The following is a 23,508-nucleotide window of genomic DNA, read 5'->3' as shown; positions in this document are numbered from 1 at the left end:
CATGATCTCACAGTTCATGAGATTGAGCCCCAGGACAGGCTTTGCACTGACAGTGCAGAGCCTGCTTGGGATTCTCTTTCCCTTCCTTTCTACAATCTTCCCCACTCACGCACATGCTCGCTCTCTCTTTCAAAATAAATAAATAAACATTAAAAAAAAATCACCAATCTATGGAAATCCTATTTAAATATTTGTAATCATTCTTAAAGCCACCTTAGATATTTAAGAATTTACTTTAGAAATTGTTTCCAATTCTCCGGTGAACTTAATATACTTCACTAAATACTTTTAAAACATTTTTTGTGATACAATATCATTTAATAAATGCTTTGAAAATAATGTGTTTTGTGCATTGTTGTTTAAGAAATAAACACATTTATTAAAAGTAGAAGCAAAGAATATAACAAACTGCTATATAAGATTATGAAAGTCACCATTACTTGACTAGTCTTTTTCTAATGGTCCATCAGATGATTTCCCAGGTAGTTGGATTAAGGATAAAAATATTTTCTCTTAATCACAGCAAATAATCATAGTCCTCCACATTCTAGCTTCTCATAGAAAAGTAAATAGTACTCTACTCGCAAATTTAAAAAATAGATTTTAAGTTTAGATACAGAATGAATTTTCTCCCTTTTACCGAACTTTTTTCCTTATGTTCAGATGTTGTTGCTTTTCTTCTCTGTTTATAAATAGAACTAAAGAGCAAGAAATACATTTTTTTCTAAAGATTTTTTTCCATTTTGCTCAATTTTTAATTAACAAGATTAATGATGTCCTACTTTTCAATTAATTTTAGAAATTAATTAACTGACTTTGTGAAATATCCAGAAAAGTTGTTAGTTTAAGAAATATTTTACCTACCAAAAAAATTTTTGTGACAAACCAGCCTTTTAATTGGTGATTTGTAAAAATTGCAATTACCTGTGTGGGTCTTTAGTCTAAATGCGGATTTTAAGTTCAAGATAGAGTCATCAAAAGATAAACTGTGATAAGATAAATAACAAAACTAATACCATGTGCATCTAGAGTAACCTATTCATTAATATTTCCTTAAAATAAACTCATTAAGCCTGAGTAGGATGAAAATCTAGTTTTCTTATTATACTACTATCCTTACCATTATCTTACTGAGGTAAAGGAAAATTTTATGATAGAGATAAAGTTTGACACTAAACGTTTAAGCAAATGTATAAATGGGTCTATCAAATTTGAAATGATTATTTAAATTAGTCCCTTACCTTTGCAGAAGACGCAAAGGGCCACAACCAAATACAAAAAAATTAACTTCATGGTGGTGATTTGAGACCTAGAAATGGGGACCAGTCATCGTGAAGAACCAAATCTGTGAGGGACCCTGTAACCGTAGGTTTTATACCCACTATTACCTCTGTCTCTCGTCATGGGCTAGGTGTGGTAAAGTTAGTGATGATAGAGCAAAGATAAATATAATAGCATGCCAAAGATGAAATCCGTTTCAAGTCAGTTTAGTGTCTTATTTCTGTGACATCTTCTATATTGGATCAGGTCCAGCTCATGACAAACCCAGACCATGCCTTCTTGCAACCCTTGTGCAAACAGCAAAGGCAGGAACAAAAAGCTCTAGGATTAAAAACCAAATATGCCAATGGTATACGTTTGTCTGTACCCTATTAATCATTGTAAAAGTCTTAATACCTCAAGAAACTCAAATAGTGTGATTCAATATTGTAATATTATCTCTCCCTTAACAACAAAATTTATTTTAAACATTAACCTACCTTGAAACAAAGAACTCTTTGCCTACCAATATATTATTAGGTATTTCCTTGCAGAAATATGTAATTATCACATAGGTATAAGTATAGGAGTAGATATACTAAGACATACAATGCACTACTATTACTGTAATGCTTTATTACTCACAAGGACACATGATATTCCAATGATCTACATGTTTACCATGACCTTTATCATAAAGTATATAAATAACTAGAAGACATGAAAACGAGAACAAAAGAATGTTATAGAACAAAAATAAAATTAAATAGAAAATACCACCCATGAATTATACATGTAGATATTCTAGGGTAGGAGGAGGAAGTTCAAGTCATGGTCTTGAGGTCTAGTCCATGCTGAGAAGGGTAGAGATGACTGACCATCAAAGGTGGACCTGAAACATAGAAGGGCCAACTCCATAGCTTTGATGATGTCTCTGTTTCTCATCTGCTCCCAATCACCGTCAAGGAACGGTTTCAGTACATTTGTGGGGAACATAGCATAATGTATAAACTTGTCAAATTACTAGGTTGTAAACATGAAACTGATGTAACATTGTGTGTCCACTATCCTCAAATAAAATAAAAAAAGAAAAGGATTTCAGTAGCCAAAGGGAAAACAATTCTCAGTTAATCTCTCCAGAAAAGCAGAAAAATCCCAGGAAAAGGGGAAAACTATGGATAAGCATCCCTTTCCTTCCCCTTTATCCACTCATTCTCAACTAACCTGAAGGAAATAAATGAGCCCTGAATTCTCAGGGGGCTTTACCAATATAGAGTGAATGCTTTTATTCATGTGTTTCCTGTCCTCATCAAATCTTAGTCTACTAAGTGATTCCTTAAGTCATTTTGAAATAGGACAGAATTCAACAGGTTTAAATATTTTTAATGCATTCTACTGTTGGAGGTAATGCATTTACTGAAGTCCATGCATTTTTTAATCTGACATCAGTGCAGTATCAGAGTTTTCTTCATGGGGCAGGGATTTGAGGGTGGGCAAACAATAGACATAGGAGTGCTGTGGAGAGGACGCACTCCAAGAACAGAAGAGGAGGTAACAGGTTGGAGGGGCTAAAGACCGACTTCGCTGACTTTGTCCAAACCCCAGCCCTGACCTTTTAAATATTTTGCAGATAAAGACTGTGTATTGAAGACTTTTCTCCAACACAGAAAAAAAAAAGGTATAGTTAAGGGGCAACGTTTCCCTTTTGACATTTATGTATTTGTTGTTTAATCATACATGACTGCATTGTGAAGGAGATTTGGTCTTAGCCCATTTCTCAGATTATCATTATAACATTATTATTCTGCTATGTGTCAACAGTGGCCTACATAGACCAGAAGGGAATAAACTTACTTTGAGACTTTGGGGTAACTAAGAATACATGCAAGATGGGAACTTTTCCATAAACAGAGTTCAGCTGAAATGCTATGGAAGCTCGAAGGAAGGTGGCATTCTTTTAGCTTGTGAGAATCAGGGAAAATTCCATGGAGAGGGTAGTCTAAGGACTGAACCTGAGAAAAGTAGATAAAACCTGGACATGCAGAATCACGGAGGATTCCAAGTGGAACATGCATTATAAAAAAGTCAAATGCAATTTCAAGCATTCTAATGTCTTGTCACCCACTTCTCTTTCTAGGTCACTCATTCTAGTAGTGCGATTCCAAGAATCTGCTGGTTCTCCTGGGGCCTACAATCCATTGATCCTGCTTCATTTCATTTATCCTCACTCCTCTCAACAATTCAAGTACCCTCATACTTGGCTTACATTCTATAGGGAGTTATTATCATCATTCCCTTGCATGTGCTCTTAATTCCATTGAGTCCCCCCACCCCACCCCACCCTGTTCTTGCTTTCTTGGCAAAACCCCAACCATGGTTTAAATTAAACTCATTTCCTTTCCCTACCTAAACCATGCAGATGAACATGACAGTACAAAAACATAGTCATGCTAATTGTCTCTCTTAAATCTATTACCCCAAATGGGCCCTTAAGATAGTCAGGCACTTATATTTTCTAGTCTATTTGCTTTCACACTCTTCATATTTTCTCTTCCCTTCTCTAATATCCAATGCCTCCTTTCCATCCTCCCTCTCAGTTAATGACCCTACTTCCAATTTTACTGAGCAAATATAAGCCATCAAAGGAGAAACTCTATAAACTCCCATCCCCAAGTATATCCATCTACTGGTGTCTGGACCCTGTTCTGCCTGCCTTCTCGTTAATACACAAGAAGTCTCTGTGCCAGCATGGAAGGTCAATGCTCCCATTTGCACACTGGATTCCCTCCAAGAACATTAATGCCAGTAATTTGTTCACCTCTGTCCACATCACTAAGGCTTCTTTTCTCTCTTGGATTAATTCCAACAGTATAAATACTTGCTGTTATTTGTTCTTACTAAGAAAAATAAATATAACAAAAAATTAACTTTATGGTATCTGAATTATATCTCGATGAAGCTATTTTTAAAAAACAAGTTGTTGAACTTACTTCCCTCCCTGCTCTTTTCCCATTTCTCTTCTCCCCTTAATTGTTTGACTTCACAAGAGTTACTGGTGTTCACTGACCCCAGTTCCTGATTTCTCATTCTCCCATGACCCATTAAGCTCTCACTCCATTATGGCACAAAAATAAAGAGCACAGGTGATCTTTTGTGAATCCAGTGGGGAGTAGTCAGTCTTCGTTTTATTGACCTCTCAACATTTGATGCATGGTTGATCAATTCTTCCTTCTTAGAACACTTTGATTTCTGCAGTTTCCATGGTTTTCCTTCTTCCTTTGCTGCTCCCTCTCATTCTCCTCTGCTGAATCCTCCTCATTTCCAGCACTTCTGAACATGAAGGTTTGAGACTCAATTTTGGAGCTCTTCTTTTTCTCTAGACACTTCACTCTCTTGGTGATTGTACCCAAGTTCTATGGATTTACATACCACTCAGATAGTCATGACCTCCGGGTTTATAAATGCAGCCCTGGACTATTCCCCTGCCTCCAGGCTTATTTTCCACATCTTCACCTGTGTGTCTAATAGGCAACTACACTTAATGTGCCCAGAATGAAACTCCAAACTCTCTCCTTCCACAAATGCGCTTCTCCCAGTGTCCTCTTTATCTCAGTTAATTGGGTTACCTCCCCCAAAATGTATAGCCATTTTTGAATTTTCATTTTCTTTCACCATCCCTCCCACGCACACCTATTGCACCAGAAAATCCTGTTGATTCTCAATTTAAAATACATCCAGACTAAAATCTCACCCACCTCCTCTGCTTCCCCTCATTCAGGCCACCAGCACCTCTGACCTAGATTACTACCGTGGACTTCCAGCTAGTTTCCATTTTATAATCTCAGAACATCAGCCAGCATGGTCCTGTGCAAACTGACTCATACTATGTATTCTTCTACTCAAAACCCTGCAGGGACCACCCCCCCTCACCAAATAAAACCAGCACTATGGTCTCCACGACACTACTCCATCAGCCCCAGTGCTGATCTCACCTCCTGCCTGCTTGCTCTCACTCTCTCTGTTCCAAACTGTGCTGTCACACTTTGCTCAGAGGCCTCTGTGCTGTCACTGTTGCTCACTAGGCAGTCCTACCTCAGAGTGTCTGCATTTGCTGTCTCTGCTCCCTGGAATACGCTCCCCTCAGGTATCCACAGAATGTGCTCTTTCACCTCATTAAAACTTGCATTTTAATGACATACTTTGCAAATAGCTAGTATCCACTTCTACATGCTATACTTATTTTTCCACCAAAATAACCTTTTTTAGGGTTATGATTAAACTTTAGCCTTAGTGAGTTAAAGCCTATCTATATATAAAAGTTCTTAAATATGGATAGTTTGCATATGTTTTAAACAGATGTCCAAAAAGATAGTTCATAACATAATTCTTTGGCACCATCAATGTTTTATACTATTAAAACTAAATATTTTAATTTCAAAACAAATTAATGCTCTTTTAAATGTCTTCTAAGTCATTTATATGTCTATATAATTGCTAATTCTTCCCATAGATATCACTTCCTCATCTCATTTAAGTCTTTAAAAACCAGCTTCACATGGACACCTTCTCTGAATACTTTACAAACCTCACCGAACAGCACTTCTTCCCTCTAATCTCTTTTCTTTCTTGTTTTCTTTCTTTCTTTCCTTTCTTTCCTTTTTTCCTTCTCTTTATTTCCTTCTTTTCCTTTCTTTTTTCTGTTTCTTTCTCTGAGAGAGAGGGGGAGAGAGCATAAGGGAGAAGCAGAGGAAGAGGGGGAGAGAATCTTAAGCAGCTTCCACACCCAGCAAGGAGCCCCATGAGGGGCTCAATCTCCCCACCATGAGATCATGACCTGTCCTCTACTCTCTGTTCTATTTTTCTCCATAGCTTTTACCACCATCTAATGTATGTTTTTAATTAATCTGTTTAATACATTTAATTTTTGTCTGTCTTTAGAACTAGAATTTTTAAATGTTTATTTATTTTTGAGAGGGGGCAGGGAGGGCAGAGAGAGAGAGAGAGAGAGAGAGGGAGACACAGAAACCAAAGCAGGCTCCAGACTCTGAGCTGTTGGCACAGAGTTCGATGTGGGGCTTGAATACACGGACCACGAGATCATGACCTGAGCTAAAGTCAGATGCTTAACTGACTGAGCCACCCTAACTTGATCTAGAATTTAAATTCAATTAGGGCAGGGATTTTTATGTGTTTTGTTCGCTGCAGAGTCCCAGTGCCTAGAAAAGAGCTTGGAACATGCTAGGTACTCACTAAGTATTGAATAAGTAATTTAAGGAATAACTTATTGTGGTCAAAAATAAAGATTACATTAAATAATAATGGCAATAATAATGATAAACACATTTTAGTATTGAAGCCTTTTATAAAGAGATTTAATTCAATATAATATATTGAGTTAGACACACTACAGTAAAACTGGGGAAATACTGACGGTTAGGAAAAAGTTACCACCATTTGAAACTTCTAGTCCAGATTCACCCTCAATTATTATTAGGGGAAAATGCCCTAACAGCAATGTTTTGTTTCATTTCACCAGCTCAGTTGCCTATAGTAAAATAAATAGTCCAAAGTCCTAGATCTTTTTCACTATCATGTTAATAACTACCAAAGAAATTGGGTTTATAGTTGTGAGAAGGTGGAGGCAGGACAGTAAATTATCCTCCACCCTAAGAAACTACTTTAAGACCGAGAAGTGAAGCAAGCCGCTTCGATACATTGACAGGGTCAGTCAGGGTGACTTACTGAAGTGGAAGCAGGCAACCCCAGTGTTGTGCAGCTATTCTCAGCCCAGTTTGGACCGTAATCCACAGTTTTCGTAAAGCAAGGGGCATTGGGATGAAGCCAACGGGTAGTTATCTAAAATGGGAACTCCTGTGCACAGGTCATCTCTGTTAGTTATCTAAAGTGGTGTTTTCTGTGTGCCACTTTAGGGAAGATCAGAACAAGCCTTCCTTCACTCAGGTCAGGGCACACATTAATCTCCAAGGGGCCTGGAACACGTAGCCCCAGGGAGATCATTGTGAGGGCATGAACAAGATGGAGTCAGTGTTGTCTGCACTCCCAAAACCATGTCCCTGAAAGTCAAGAAGACAATAAAATGCCAATATACTAGATTCATATTGATTGCCTCTCCATGAGTTTTTTTTTAACGTTTTTTAATATTTATTGATTTTTGAGAGACAGAGCATGAGCTGGGTAGGGGAAGAGAGAGAGAGAGAGACAGAGAATCTGAAGGAGGCTCCAGCCTCTGAGCTGTCAGCACAGAGCCCATCATGGGGCTTGAACCCACAGACCAAGAGATCATGGCCTGAGCCAAAGTCGAATGCTTAACTGATAGAACCACACAGGTGCCCCAGTTTTATTTATTTTTGGGAGAGCGCAAGCTGGGGTGGGGCAGAGAGAGGGGGACAGAGGATCCTTCAGGCTCTGCAGTGACAGCTACAAACGATGTTTTCTGGATTCTAGTGCTTCTGTCCTCCCCAAGCCACTCCTTTCAAGACTACACTGCAGGTTTTCTTTTTTGCCTTCTAAAATTTTAAAGTATCCATGATTGATATTACTATAAGAGAACAGTTTTAAAATGAATTAAAACTACCAACTTGGCAAATGTTGAAGAGGGTTCTTAGAAAGAAATTAAGTTTTCTGGGAGGCTGGCTCATTTTAGTTCTGGAATTTTTCATTAGTTAGCTTGTATTTTATAAGGAAATTAAACACTTTAACTCTTTTGTAACAACATACCCATCAGATAAAACCATCTAATAATATTAAAACATGTATTGCATAACAACTGTACATAGTGTAAAAGCATATCCACCAAAAAGAACAATAGTCAAATGTTTCCTTCTTGATTTAAAAGGATGTGGCTTAAGTGTCCGTACACTTAATGATATGCTGTCAAAGGAAAAGTCAACAGTTGAAAGAACAATAGCATCAGTATGGGCAAGACAGCTTATTTTTTTTAACTAACAGTTGTACCAGAAGCAAATACAGAAAATGTTAAACAGCATTTATTTGGATTATGGGACAAGAAGTTCCTTACTTTCATATATATTATGCTCTTATATTGGAAAGTTGAGTGTCTGGAAATTCGAAAATTGTTGTTATAAGGGAGGTTTCACACCAAGAAAAATAAAAATACAATTAAATTCTTGAATAAATATTATTTAAATTAATATAATTATTTAAAATACATTGTGTTTAACATCAGATATTGATAATACACAATTTTTCGTAGTAAATTACCGCCTCCAATTTAACACCTCAAAATTGTGTATAGTAATAGTTAGCAGGCAGACGAAACTGGTAATATCAGAACAGATTTTCTTTTTTATTTTTAATGTTTATTTATTTATTTTGAGGGAGGGACAGAGAGAGTGCATACGAGTGGGAGAGGGGCAGAGAGGGAAAGGGAGAGAGAGAGTCCTAAGCAGGCTCTGCACTGGAGGTCTCCAATGTGGGTCTCGAACTCATCAACTGTTGAGATTATGACCTGAGCTGAAAAAAAGAGTTGGATGCCTAACTGAGCCACCCAGGTGCCCCAGAACAATTATTGATTTTATAAGAGAGTAAAATCAAATATTGATTTTATAAGAGAGTAAAAAATTCTGTCAGGGTTCTGAGTAGGATATGATATTGGCATTGATACAGCTATAGCATCCGCTTTCCTGAGTAAAATTTTAAGAAGAATTTGGACACTGGCCTTCTCTTGATAAGGTGGTCCATAGTAAGTCATATTCCAGACAAAGTTTTATTATCTGTGTTTTCTCTCTGCATTAGTATCACTGAAACGCCTTCCTGTGCTCAACCTAAAGCCCTATTTTTAAACATCACCCTATCATTTGTCCTCCACAATTACCCCCATGGTTATTATATCAATTCCTTCTTTCCAGCTTTCTTCTACTTCTTAACATTCATGGCTGTATTTTCATCCTCATTGTGCCTTCATAGTTACACATTCTTCTCTACCCACTTCAGTTAGCTTTTCATTCTATAAACTGTCTCTAAATGATCATCACATAATGGCTTCATCACCACACTCATTTGCTTTATTCAGCCCAGATGGATCCTCAGGGACTATCCCCCCACTTTCGATTCCACTGATCATCTCCTTCTTTAAACTATCTATGTCTCTGTCTGTCTCTTTCTGTTGTTTCTGAATATGGATGTTTTCCAGAGCCTTTTTCCCCAATATGTTCTCTGCCATCTCATCCTCTCCCCCATTTTGAAATGATGGTATTATGAGCTGAATTGCATCCCCTCAAAAATTCAGATGTTGAAGTTCAATTCTATAGCACCTCAAAATGTAGCTATAGTTGGAGATAGGGCCTTTAAAGAGGCAATTAAAATAAAATGAGGTCATTGAAGTAGACTCTAACCCACTATCACTTGTGTTCTTATAAGAAGAGGAAATTTGAGGCGCTCCTGCATGGTTCAGTTGGTTAAGCATCCGACTTCTCAGGTCAAGATCTCATGGTTCATGAGTTCGAGCCCTATGTCAGGCTCTGTGCTGACAGCTCAGAGCCTGGAACCTGATTCAGATTCTGTGTCTCCATCTCTCTCAGTCCCTCCCCCACTCACCCCTGTCTGTATCTCTCTCTCTTTCTCTCAAAAAAAAAAAAAAAAAAAAACATTAAAAAAAATAAGAAAAAAAAAGAAGAGGAAATTTGAACACAGACACATACACAGGAAAGATGGTCAGAGATACAAGGAGAAGATGACAATTTGCAAGCCAAATCTCCTGCCATACTTACAGTTTCCTGCACCCTATATATATTTTCACATCTGTTATTATCTCAGATTTTATGTTTCACTATTCACATATTTAAACTTTTAGCTGGTCTCCTGCTCTGAGATGATCCTGAATCTTCTCTCTCATGTCTTATTTCTTGTAGCCTTTGTTTATTTGGACTGTATAATACTGCTTATTGTCTTTAAAAACTTATTTATATTAATTGGGTGATAGAATAAGTGTATATTCCTTCAGAGAAAATGCCAATTTTCCTCTTCCAGGTCCCTAACACCACCGGTGGAACTACTTTTGGCAGCAAATCTTCTGATGTTTTTTGGAAACACATGTGATGTAAATCTGGTCTATAAATCTATTATGACTTCAGAGATACAATGGCTCTGATTCTTTTATCACCACCTTGCTATGCTCAACATCAACACAATTTTACTTGGAGGGAAGGGCTATAAACGTGTGGTGTGAGTAGGATCTGGTTTACCTGAGAGTTTACTTCTTTGGGGTTGCAGCTTTGAGGAATGAATCTTTAATTCGACTCCCACGTTTGGTAGATCCTCATTTATGTCTTCTGTCCCATATGCTCCATAAGTCCTACAAAACCTCATCCCAATCATACTGGAATGAACTAATGCATTCAAAGCAAATGGTGATGGATATATGTGTTTTACTACTTTAGAGATGTATAGTGACTTTGGTTATCTCCCATAGATGTTGCTCAATGCCACCCAGAACTGAAAGACACCTTTCCTCGTTGGCTGGGAGCTGGTCAACTTGTCTTAATCCCTTTCCTACAGATGTCTCTGCTCAGAGTATTGTCATGCTCAAGTTCATTCTGCCCTCTCCAGGCATCCCACATAATGCCTGGTCTACGTGGGTACAAATTTCTTCATGAAGTTAACGGAGGTCCTGTCATGTGTGTGGCACACCCAACTTCTTCCTCTGCCCCATCCTGCTTCCTTTCTACCCACCCCCCATCCATATGTGGACCCGTAAAGTACTCCCTGAAAAACTTCCTGCACAAATTCCTAGATCAGAGTTGGCTTGCCAACCTGTGACACATTTTCGCAATTGACTTTTATCTTAATTACGTTCTGGTGAGAGAATAAACTTGTATGATCTCAGCCCTTTAAAATTAAATGATTAGGGGCACCTGGGTGGCACAGTCGGTTAAGCGTCCGACTTCAGCCAGGTCACAATCTCGTGGTCTGTGAGTGCGAGCCCCGCGTCGGGCTCTGGGCTGATGACTCGGATCCTGGAGCCTGTTTCCGATTCTGTGTCTCCCTCTCCCTCTGCCCCTCCCCCGTTCATGCTCTGTCTCTCTCTGTCTCAAAAATAAATAAAAACGTTGGGAAAAAAAAATTTTTTTTTAAATAAAATTAAATGATTAAATTAATGGCTTGTGAGCCAGTTTATGGTAAGTTTTTATAAATGTTCTTTGTGTGGTTGAAAAAAAAACACATATGGTAAAGATATAGTTTGCAATATTCTTTTTATTTCCATCATGTCAAAATCGCTCATCGTGCTATTCAAACCTCTGTCCTGATTTGTTCTTCTAAGTTGCTCTATCAATTACTGAGAGAAGTTTGTTAAAATTTCTCACTCTTATGTGTCTAGTTATTTTGTGCAGTTTTGCTAATTTTACTTTATTTGAAAATGTGTGATTATATAAATTCAAATGCATATTTTGCATATATATTTAAAAGTTACATCTTCAAAATGAATTAAACACTTTGTATCATGAAGTGATCCTCTTTACTTCTAGTAATGATATTTGCCTTAGTGTTTAGTTTGTCTATTAATATAGCTTCCTTGGTTTCATTTTGGTTACCATTTGTGTGTCTGTGTGTATTTCTATAATTTTATTTTCAACATTTATGTATTTTTTTATTTTTAATGTTTATTTATTTTGAGAGTGGGAGAGAGTGAGAGAGAGAGAAAAAATGAGCGAGGGAGGGGCAGAGAAAGAGGGCGACACAGAATCTGAAGCAGGCTCCAGGCTCCAAGCTGTCAGCACAGAGCCCGACCCGGGTTTAAACTCATGAGCCGGGAGGTCATGACCTGAGCCAAAGTCAGACGTTTAACGGAATGAGCCATCCAGGTGCCCAACATTTATGTATTTTTAAAATTTAGTTGTATCTCATAGTGAACAGATGGATTTTTATTTCTTATCAAGTCTGAAAAATCTTTTCTTAATTGGATCACCAAATATATTTACATTTAATGTAAAAACTGATATATTGGATTGTACACCTAGGTTATATTTTTTTGTCTGATTTTTTTTAAGATTCTAGTTCACTCATTTCTTGCCTTCATTTGGATTGAAAAATATTTTATAATTTCTTTTTTTCTCCTCAACTAATTTGTAAATTATACATTCTGTCCTTATTCTTTTAGTGGTTACTCTAGAAAGGACAACACATATCTATTTATCAAAATATAAATTGAAATGTCTTTGCCATCTTCCTTGTCAATTCAAGGACTTTAAGACATTTTTAATTTAATCAATAGTTCGAGTGATTTTGTTCTTAAACTATGGATGATGAGAATTTGGATTGCAGCCCCAGGAAGGAGAACTCTTGGGCTGTCCCCCACAGTGGGAGATGATGGGGCAGTTCTATGCCTGCTTCCCACTTACATAGAGATGTAGCCCTTCAGTGTCCCTGCCTAATGGAAACAGCCGTCTGTTTGAGTCCTAAGTGTGGGTGTGTTGGGATATAGTCTCTGCCCTCCAATCCACTCAAAGCTGAGGCATCTGAAGCTCAAGTTCCCTAGGACCATCAAATGCTCCCCCCAGGGAGGGGGACAGCTTTGGTGCTCTGCTTACATCACTGTGTTCCTACCCTCACTGATAATTCCATACATCTTGTCAGATCTTCCTTTTCATCTAAACTTTTTAGTTTTCAACAGGTGGACTTCTCCAAATCATTGCCATATTACTGGAAATGAAGCCAAGGTCAATTTGTTTTCATATAATTTTTATTCACACAAAATCAGTTTCTCCTGTCATTGAATAAAGGCAGAACAAATACTCAGTGTGTTAGTTGGATGGGATACCAAGTTACTACTTTCTCAGCTGCTGATACTTGCGATACACGATCCAAAGGCCACGGTCTGTCACTTAAGCAACTCAACAGAATGAATAATCAGAATATTGTCTCCATATACCAGCTGCAAACTTCAAAACTCACCTTCCTTCCATCAACAAATATAAAGCAGCTAAAAGTTCTTTTAGGTTTTGAGGATAAGGAGGATCCGAGAATACGTTTTTCACAGCTATATGTGATAGTATTTTTTACTCTTTTACAATGAGGACAATTGACACAAAAGAGATTGAACAGGACAGCCAGGATAACAATGAGCCCCAGAGCCCATGCTCCTCACTCCCCCAGTTTCATTAATTCTGAATCACAAAAGGGAAAAAAAAAATAATTCTTCTCTCTATATAGACTTATAAGGGAGATTTTCCCACAAATTTTTGACACACAGGCCTTCAACCAATGATTAAAGATTTAAGTTGAATATTTCTTCACTTTTTCCATAATGTGCAATCACGTTATAAAAATCTTCAGTCAGTATTTCAAATTGTCAATTTTCTTTCCTCCTATTCACATTACCTTGAAAGTGTAAAAATTATTTGAAGAAACAATTGAATAATTTATATTTTGATATCTAAAAAATAAGTCAATACCTGGAAAACCACTTTAATATACAGTGAATAACCCAAAAGGAGGTTGTAAAAAGTAAAATGTCATTATTCAGTGGATGAAGGACTACTTATTTCACTGTAACTGACACACACTAATCATCTTTATGGGAACACCAAACTGTATAAAATAATTGAGAGCATTTAATGAAAATGTGACTGAGTTGACTTAAAAGCTTAACATAATAGTTCACTTAGGACATTACTACATATTGCTACCACTTATGTTTACTTTTGAAATAAATATGTGTCAATGAAGACATTCTATTTTATGTAGCTAAAACTTGTATTTATCTTTGAAATTAAATCCCTCTTGCTAAATGAAGATACTCCCAGCCTTACTCAAGCATGCTTGACATAAAACTGAAATGATCTCATTTATTTTATAATTCCCTACTGCAAGAAGAAAGAACTGTCTAGAAATTATCAGCAATCCTTAGAAGGTTTTGAATGCCAGTTTAATTTCCCGTATGTAATTATGTGCCACAGACATTGTGCCAGTCAGTCATGTAGCTCAGGTGTAGTAGATACGAAACAGATGAATAGCAAAACCCCATATTGTATGAGAAATCAGAGAGAGGTTATTGTAATGCGTAAAAGTTACATGGAAAAAGCAATTCTGTGCTAAGGCAGAATTTTTATCAGATGAACCTCAACCTCAATGTTCTCTTCTCCCAACCCTACACCCCTCAAAACAACAACAGGATCAATCTTACTCTCTTCTGATGCACAAAACATTATCCAAGCAGCTACAGGCAATTCATGGGAGGAGAGAACATCACAAATCTTATCAATTGCACTGATCAACATAGTAGCAAATTAAGTATGTTTGCAGTTAAAATCATGGATAGTGTTGCACTTAATGTGTTGATAGCAGACAAAGAATAAAAACCCTCATATAGCCCTTTGCAACTTTACTTTTGTTTTGATAAGAGGAAATCTCCTTGCTGTTACAAGCTAACATGTAACTCAGAACAGCGTAACAGAAAACTCTTCAATAGGTCTGCTTCAAAATTAGCTTTTCTGTGTGTGTGATCCTCCCAGATCCTCCACTCTGGCTGGGTGGACACATTCTCTATTTTCCCATAATACTTCCTTTTGTTTGTTTGTTTGTTTTAGTTTTTATTTAAATTCCAGTTAGCAAATGTAAAGAAACTAATATTAGTTTCAGGAGTGGAATTTAGTGATTCAACACTTAACACCGGGTGTTCATCACAAATGCATGCCTTAACCCCCATTACCTTTTTAATCCCTCCCCCCACCCACGTCCCCTCTGTAACCATCAATTTGTTCTCTATAGTTAAGAGTCTGTTTCTTGGTTTCTCTCTCCTTTTTTTCTCTCCAATGATCATTTGTTTTGTCTCATAATCCTTCTAACACGGCATTTAACATGTTGGTTTGTATTTTCATAAATAAATGTGGATAATAACAACCTCCTCTCAGTGGGGATGGATACATGTAACGAAGCCTCAATCACAGTGACACAAATAAGGTAGTCCATGAAATGTGCTTTTCTGAGCCCTACTGCCATGGGACAGTGGATTCTCTGGAGGCCAAGCAGTAGCCCCCACAACCCAGATGCTGATACTTGCTGCCTTCTCCCCACTCTTTGTCTTAGGCCAAGACTCCCCCAAGCAGAGACTCCCCAGTTACCCTGGAAACCAGGGGAAGAGAGAGGACAGCACAGAGGGAAAACCAATCGCTGATCACCAATCAGTGCATTCAGACTGCAGGCCTGGCTCCCACTTGAAAACTAAGCTGTACTCCAAATACCTTCAAGAATTGGAAGAACCAAGTACCTGTGTACTTTTAAACAGTCATATTCTGAATTGCTACTGGAAACAATGGCGCCAAGGCTGGGACACTGGGAAGATGCAGAATGAGGATTTCAATTTCTCCTGGGATGGCACAGTTTAAGAACTTACTATTTTGCTGATGAGAAGCATTGGGTTTCCCAACATAGGTGTTAAGCTATCTACAGTGATGAATTACATAAAGATGCAAAGTCTGTTTTAGATTTTATCTACTCTCATCTGAACATCTGTACATTCACCTTTAATTTAGGAAAATTATCAAGATTTTTTCCTACTTTTGCTACTTTTCATTTTAAAGTAGTTCACATATAATCAATAGTTCTTGCCAGAATTAGATTCCAGGGGTTCCCTTTTTAAACTTAAACTTTCCCCCAAAAAATATTTTCTAAATACTTATGGGGAGGAGCCAAGATGACAGAACAGCATGGAAGGTTTTTTTTGCATCTCACATCCATGAAATACAGCCAGATCATCACTAAACCATCCTGCACACCTAAAAAACTGATTTGAGGATTAACACAACAAATCTGCACCACCTGAATCACAGAACTCAGCAGGTACGTGGCACAGAGAAGTGAACGGGAGGAGAGAGAAGCCAGGGAGTGCAGGGAGCCGTTTTTGCATGCTGAGAGAGGACAGACAGGGGGAGAATACAGGAAAAGCACTCCCCCCCTCCCTACCAAAAGCAGCTGGAGAGAAAGTAGAAAAGTGGAAATAGCCACAGGGACTGAACTAAAAAGGGAGAGGGGAGAAAGGAGAGAGTTTAAATTCCATTAAGACTCTATAAACAAGGGGAATGCAGAGTCTGAAACTCCGCAGCTTAATACCTGGCGGTGCTCTGGTGGGAAGGGCGAATCCCCAGGAGCAGAGAGCAAGGTCTTCAGGCCACGCGTGGAGAGGCGGTTCCCCTGCTGGGAGGACATCTGGTAGAGTCTGTGCAGCCCTAGGGGTCCCAGCAGACCCCATAAAACAACCACATTCACTGGTGCTGGAACAAGGTTGTTAAGGGTGAAGCCTGGTGCCCGATGTGTGTTGGCGATTTTCCATAATCCCTGAAACGCTTCTGCTACACAATTGCGTGAATGTTTTCTGAGGCGGGCTGGCACTTAGCCGCAGTCTCTGGACATCGGCAGCAGCATGGTCCCGCAAATGTTCCTGAGTGTGGCCGGCACCCGGCCATTGCTCCATGGGACACTCCCGCAGAGGGTCAGAAAGGGTCAAAACCACAGTCCCCTCACCCGAAGTGGGGGGGGGGGGCGGGAAACACAGCCACATCTGATATAAAAGGAGGGAGGTGCTGCCTGGCAATCTGACGGCTTGGTCACAAACAGTGTAAAAGCAGGTAGTGGACTGAAGCTGGAGACAAAGGATGGGTACGCGATTGCTGATAGGGGAGAACAGACCTCCCTTACTAGACACTGACGCCATTTTCACTTCTCCCGCGCATGCGCATACACACCTATGAGCGCCACAATCCACCACAGTAAGCTAAGCAGCGCCATCTAGTGGGTAACGGAGCCGTTACACTAAGCCCGCCCAACTGGGCCAACCTCTATCCTCAAGAACACAGGTCTCCCCGCCTGCTTAGTTTACAGACTATCAAGTGTTTCATTGTTTGACTTCTAGGAGAAAACAATGTAATTTCAATCGTATTTCAGTCTGTTCGCTAGCCCATCTATTCATTTTTTTTCTTTTTCATTTCTTTTTCTTGAATATAGAAAGAGAAAAAATTTTTATTTCAACTTTTATTAAAACTATTTTTTTCTTTTTTATACTATATTTTTTACTTTTTTGTAAACTTTTCAAATTCTATTTTAATTCCATCATTTCATTCTATTTCATTGTATTCATTTTTTTTCAAATTTTCAAACGTTTTCCTTTTTTTTTTTTCTTTTTCTCTTTTTTCCTCTAATCTATCAAGCCCCTTTCAACATCCAGACCAAAACACACCTAGGACCTAGCATTATTTATTTGATTTTTTTTGTGGGTGTGTTGTTTTTAACTTTTTAATTTTAATTTTTTTTACCTTATTAATTCCTTTTCTGCCTTCAAAATGACGAATTGAAGGAATTCACCCCAAAAGAAAGAGCAGGAAGAAATGACACCTAGGGACTTAATCAACACAGATACAAGCAAGATGTCTGAACTGGAATTTAAAATCACAATAATAAGAATACTAGCTGGGGTCAAAAATAGATTAGAATCTCTTACTGTGGAGATGAAATAAGTAAAGCTACTCAGGATGAAATAAAAAATGTTATAACTGAGCTTCAATCTAGATAGATGCCACAGCAGCAAGGATGGATGAGGTAGGGCAGTGAATCACCTATGGAGGACAAATTTCTGGAGAATAATGAAGCAGAAAAAAAGAGGGAGACTAAGCCAAAAGAGCCTGATTTAAGAATTAGAGAAATCAGTAACAAATACTTGGAGACTAAAGACCACCCTACTAAGGAATGAATGGTCTAACCAAGAAGTTATAGAGGAAATTAAAAAGGAACATCAGAATCATAGGGGTCCCAGAAGATGAAGAGAGAAAAAGGGGTAGAAGGGTTATGTGAGCAAATCATAGCGGAAAACTTTCCTAACCTGGGGAAAGACACAGACATCAAAATCCAGGAAGCACAGAGGACTCCCAATAGATTCAGCAAAATTGACCATCAACAAGGCATATCATAGTCAAATTCACAAAATACTCAGGCAAGGAAAGAATCATGAAGGCAGAAAGGGAAAAAATGTCCTTAACCTACAGGGCAAGACAGATCAGGTTTGCAGCAGACCTATCCATAGAAACTTGACAGGCCAGAAAGGAATGGCAGGATATATGCAATGTGCTGAATCAGAAAAATATGCAACCAAGAATTCTTTATCCAGCAAGACTGTCATTCAAAATAGAAGCGGAGATAAAAAATTTCCCAGACAAACAAAAATAAAGTTCATGACCACTAAACCAGCCCTGCAAGAAATTTTAATGGGCACTCTCTGAGGGGAGAAAAAAAAATGAAAAAAAAAATACCAAAAGCAACAAAGACTAGAAAGGACCAGAGAGCACCACCAGAAACTCCAACTCTACAAGCAACATAATGGCAATAAATTCTTATCTTTCAGGACTCACTCTAAACATCAATGGACTCAATGCTCCAATCAAAAGACATAGGGTAACAGAATGGATAAGAAAACAAGATCCATGCTGTTTACAAGAGACCCACTTTAGACCTAAAGACACCTTCAGATTGAAAGTAAGGGGATGGAGAACCATCCAACATGCTAATGGTCGACAAAAGAAAGCTGGAGTAGCCATACTTATATCAGACAATCTAGACTTTAAAATAAAGACTGTATCAAGAGATGAATAAGGGTATTATATGATAATTAAGACGTCTATCCACCAAGAAGACCTGGCAATTGTAAACATTTATGTGCCAAATGTGGGACGCTCAAATATATATCAATTAATCACAAACATAAACTCATTGATGATAATACCATAATACTAGGGGACTTTAACACCCCACTTACAACAATATACAGGTCATCTAAACAGAAAATAAACAAGGAAACAATGGCTTTGAATGACACACTGGACCAGATGGACTTAACAGATATATTCAGAACATTTCATCCTAAAGCAGCAGAATGTATATTCTTCTCGAGTGCACATGGAACATTCTCCAGAATAGATCACATACTGGGACACAAATCAGCCCTCAACAAGTACAAAAAGATAGAGATCATACTGTGCATATTTTCAGACCACAACACTATGAAACTCAAAATCAACCACAAGAAAAAATTTGGAAAGGTAACAAATACTTGGAGACTAAACACCATCCTATTAAGGAATGAATGGGCTAACCAAGAAGTTATAGAGGAAATTAAAAAGTTCACGGAAGCCAATGAAAATGATAACACCACAGCTCAAAACCTCTGGGACGCAGGCAAGGTGGTAATAAGAGGAAAGTATATAGCAATCCAGGCCTTCCTAAAGAAGGAAGAAAGGTCTCAGATACACAACCTAACACTACACCTTAAAGAGCTGGAAAGAGAAGAGCAAATAAAACCCAGGGCCAACAGAAGACAGGAAATAATAAAGATTAGAGCAGAAATCCATGTTATTGAAACAAACAAACAAACAGTAGAACAAATCAATGAAACCAAAAGTTGGTTCTTTGAAAGAATTAACAAAATTGATAAACCACTGGCCAGTGTGATCAAAAAGAAAAAGGAAAGGACCCAAATAAATAAAATCAAGAATGAAAGAGGAGAGATCACAACCAACACAGAGAAATAATAACAATAAGATAATGTTATGAGCAATTATATACTAATAGTAATCTGGAAGAAATGGACAAATTCCTAGAAACATATAAAACTACAAAAACTGAAACAGGAAGAAATAGAAAATTTGAACAGACCCACAACCAGTAAAGAAATTGAACTAGTTATCAAAAATCTCCCAAAAAACAAGAGTCCAGGGCCAGATGGCTTTCCAGGGGAATTCTACCAAACATTTAAGGAAGAGTTAACAACTATTCTCGAAGTTGTTCCAAAAAATAGAAATGGAAGGAAAACTTCCAAACTCTTTCTATGAAGCCAGCATTACCTTGATTCCAAAACCAGAGACCCCACTAAAAAGGAGTACTATAGACCCATTTCCCTGATGAACTTGGATGCAAAAATCCTCAACAAGATACTAGCCAACCGGATCCAACAATACATTAAAAAAATTATTCACCACAACCACGTGGGATTTATACCTGGGTTGCAGGGCTGGCTCAATATCCACAAAACAATTAATGTGATTCATCACATCAATAAAAGAAAGGACAAGGACCATATGATCCTTTCAATAGATGTAGAGAAAGAATTTCACAAAATACAGCATCCTTTCTTGCTAAAAACCCTCAAGAAAGTAGGGATAGAAGGATCATACCTTGAGATCATAAAAGCCATATATGAAAGACCCAATGCTAATATCATCCTCAATGGGGAAAAACTGAGAGGTTTCCCCCTAAGGTCAGGAAAAACACAGGGATGTCTACTCATGCCACTGTTATTCCACATAGTATTGGAGGTCTCAGCCTCTGTAATCAGACAACACAAAGAAATAAAAGGCAACCAAATCAGCCAGGAGGAGGTCAAGCTTTCACTCTTTGTAGATGACATGATACTCTACATGGAAAACCCAAAAGATTCCACCAAAAAACTGCTAGAACTGATTCATGAACTCAGCAAAGTGGCAGGATATAAAATCAATGCACAGAAATCGGTTGCATCCCTATACACCAACAATGAAGCAACAGAAAGAGAAATCAAGGAATCAATCCCATTTACAATTGCACCAAAAACAATAAAATACCTAGGAATAAATCTAACCAAAGGGGTGAAAAATCTATACACTGAAAACTATAGAAAGCTTATGAAAGAAATTGAAGAAGACAAAGAAATGGAAATATACCCCACGCTCCTGGATAGGAAGAACAAATATTGTTAAAATGTCAATATGACCCAAAGCAATCTACGTATTCAATGCAATCCCTATCAAAGTAACACCAGCATTCTTCACAGAGCTAGAACAAATAATCCTAAAATTTGTATGGAACCAGAAAAGACCCCCAAGAGCCAAAGCAATCTTGAAAAAGAAAACCAAAGCAGGAGGTATCACAATCCTGGACTTTAAGCTATACTACAAAGCTGCAGTCATCAAGACAGTATGGTACTGGCACAAAAACCGACACTCAGATCAGTGGAACAGAATAGAGAACCCAGAAATGGACCCACAAACATATGGCCAGCTAATCTTTGACAAAGCAGGAAAGAATATCCAATGGAATAAAGACAGTCTCTTCAGCATATGGTGCTGGGAAAGCTGGACAGTGACATGCAGAAGAATGAACCTGGACCACTTTCTTCACCATACACAAAAATAAACTCAAAATGGATTAAAGACCTAATAAACGTAAGACAGGAAGCCATCAAAATCCTCGAGGAGAAAGCAGGTTAAAACCTCTTTGACCTTGGCCACAGCTACTTCTTACTCAACACGTCTCTGGAGGCAAGGGAAGCAAAAGCAAAAATGAACAACTGGGACCTCATCAAAATAAAAAGCTTTTGCCCAGAGAAGGAAACAATCAGCAAAACTAAAAGGCACCTGACAGAATGGGAGAAGATATTTGCAAATGACATATCAGATAAAGGGTTAGTATCCAAAATCTATAAAGAACTTATCCAACTCAACACCCCAAAAACAAATAGTCCAGTGAAGAAATGGGCAAAAGACATGAATAGACACTTCTCCAAAGAAGACATCCGGATGGCCAAATGACACATTAAAAAATGCTCAATATCACTCATCACCAGGGAAATATAAATCAAAACCACAATGAGATACCACCTCACACTTGTTCAGAATGGCTAACATTAATAACTCAGGCAACAACAGATGTTGGCGAGGATGTGGAGAAAGAGGATCTTCTTGGCATTGTTGGTGGGAATGCAAACTGGTGCAGCCACTCTGGAAAACAGTATGGAGGTTCCCCAAAAATTAAAAATAGAACTACCCTACGACCCATCAATTGCACTACAAGGTATTTATCCAAGGGATACAGGTGTGCTGTTTCAAAGGGGCACATGCACCCCAACGTTTATATCAACACTATCAACAATAGCCAAAGTATGGAAAGAGCCCAAATGTCCATCGACCATGAATGGATAAAGAAGATAGGGTGTGTGTGTGTGTGTGTGTGTGTGTGTGTGTGTGTGTATACACACACAATGGAGTATTACTCGTCATTCAAAAAGAATGAAATCTTGACATCTGCAACAACGTGGATGGAACTAGAGGGTTTTATGGTAGGTGAAATTAGTCAGAGAAAGACAAATATCATATGACTTCACTCATATGAGGACATTAAGATACAAAACAGATGAATATAAGGGAAGTGAAGCAAATCTGCACTGCAAAGGAATCAACAAAACTAAAAGGCAACCGACAGAATGTGAAAAGATATTTGCAAATGACATTATCAGATAAAGGGCTAGTATCCAAATGTATAAAGAACTCATAAAACTTCACACCCAAAAAACAAATAATCCAGTGAGGAAATGAGCAGAAGACATGAATAGACACTTTTCTAAAGAAGACATCCATATGGCCAACCAACACATGAAAAGATGCTCAATGTCACTCCTCATCAGGGAAATACAAATCAAAACCATACTGAGATACCACCTCACTTGTTCAGAGTGGCTAAAATGAACAAGTCATGAGACTACAGATGCTGGCAAGGATGCGGAGAAACGGGAACCCTCTTGCACTGTTGGTGGGAATGCAAACTGGTGCAGCTGCTCTGGAAAAGTCTGGAGGTTCCTCAAAAAATTAAAAATAGAACTACCCTATGACCCAGAAATACCACTGCTAGGAATTTACCCAAGGGGTACAAGAGTGCTGATGCATAGGGGCACGTGTACCCCAATGTTTATAGCAGCACTTTCTACAATAGCCAAATTATGGAAAAAGCCTAAATTCCATCAACTGGTGAACGGATAAAGAAGATGTGGTTTATATATACAATGGAATACTACTTGGCAAGGAGAAAGAATGAAATCTGGCCATTTGCAGCAACGTGGATGGAACTGGAAGGTACTATGCTAAGTGAAATAAGTCAGGCAGAGAAAGGAAGACACCGTATGTTTTCACTCATATGTGGATCCTGAGAAACCTAACAGAAGACCATCAGGGAGGGGAAGGGGGAAAAAAAAGTTACAGAGAGGGAAGGAGGCAAACCATAAGAGACTCTTAAAAACTGAGAATAAACTGAGGGTTGATGGGGGGTGGGGGAGAGGGTAAAGTGGGTGATGGGCATGGAGGAGGGCACCTGTTGGGATGAGCACTGGGTGTTGTGTGGAAACCAATCTGACAATAAATTATATTAAAAAAAATAAAAAGGGAAGGGAAGCAAAAATAAAACAAAAACAGGGAGGGGGAC

The 23,508-nt window shown here is 38.2% G+C and overlaps 1 protein-coding gene across 1 annotated transcript in view; it reads right to left on the bottom strand.

The window, feature by feature from the left end:
- The window catches only part of LOC125170595 (mucin-19-like), a 34,595-nt gene extending 17,887 nt beyond the window's left edge, over positions 1-16,708 (bottom strand). Inside the window, exon 1 of the mRNA XM_047867287.1 lies at positions 16,599-16,708. Within this exon, the coding sequence (XP_047723243.1) occupies positions 16,599-16,708 (110 nt within the window). The remainder of the gene's footprint in view (positions 1-16,598) is intronic.
- Between the last annotated feature and the right edge of the window lie 6,800 nt (positions 16,709-23,508).

This window comes from Prionailurus viverrinus, chromosome B4 (assembly GCF_022837055.1).
Source record: "Prionailurus viverrinus isolate Anna chromosome B4, UM_Priviv_1.0, whole genome shotgun sequence".
Classification (NCBI taxonomy): domain Eukaryota; kingdom Metazoa; phylum Chordata; class Mammalia; order Carnivora; family Felidae; genus Prionailurus; species Prionailurus viverrinus.
Note: the sequence above shows the minus strand (reverse complement) of the source record. Positions and strands in the feature narration are given on the sequence as shown.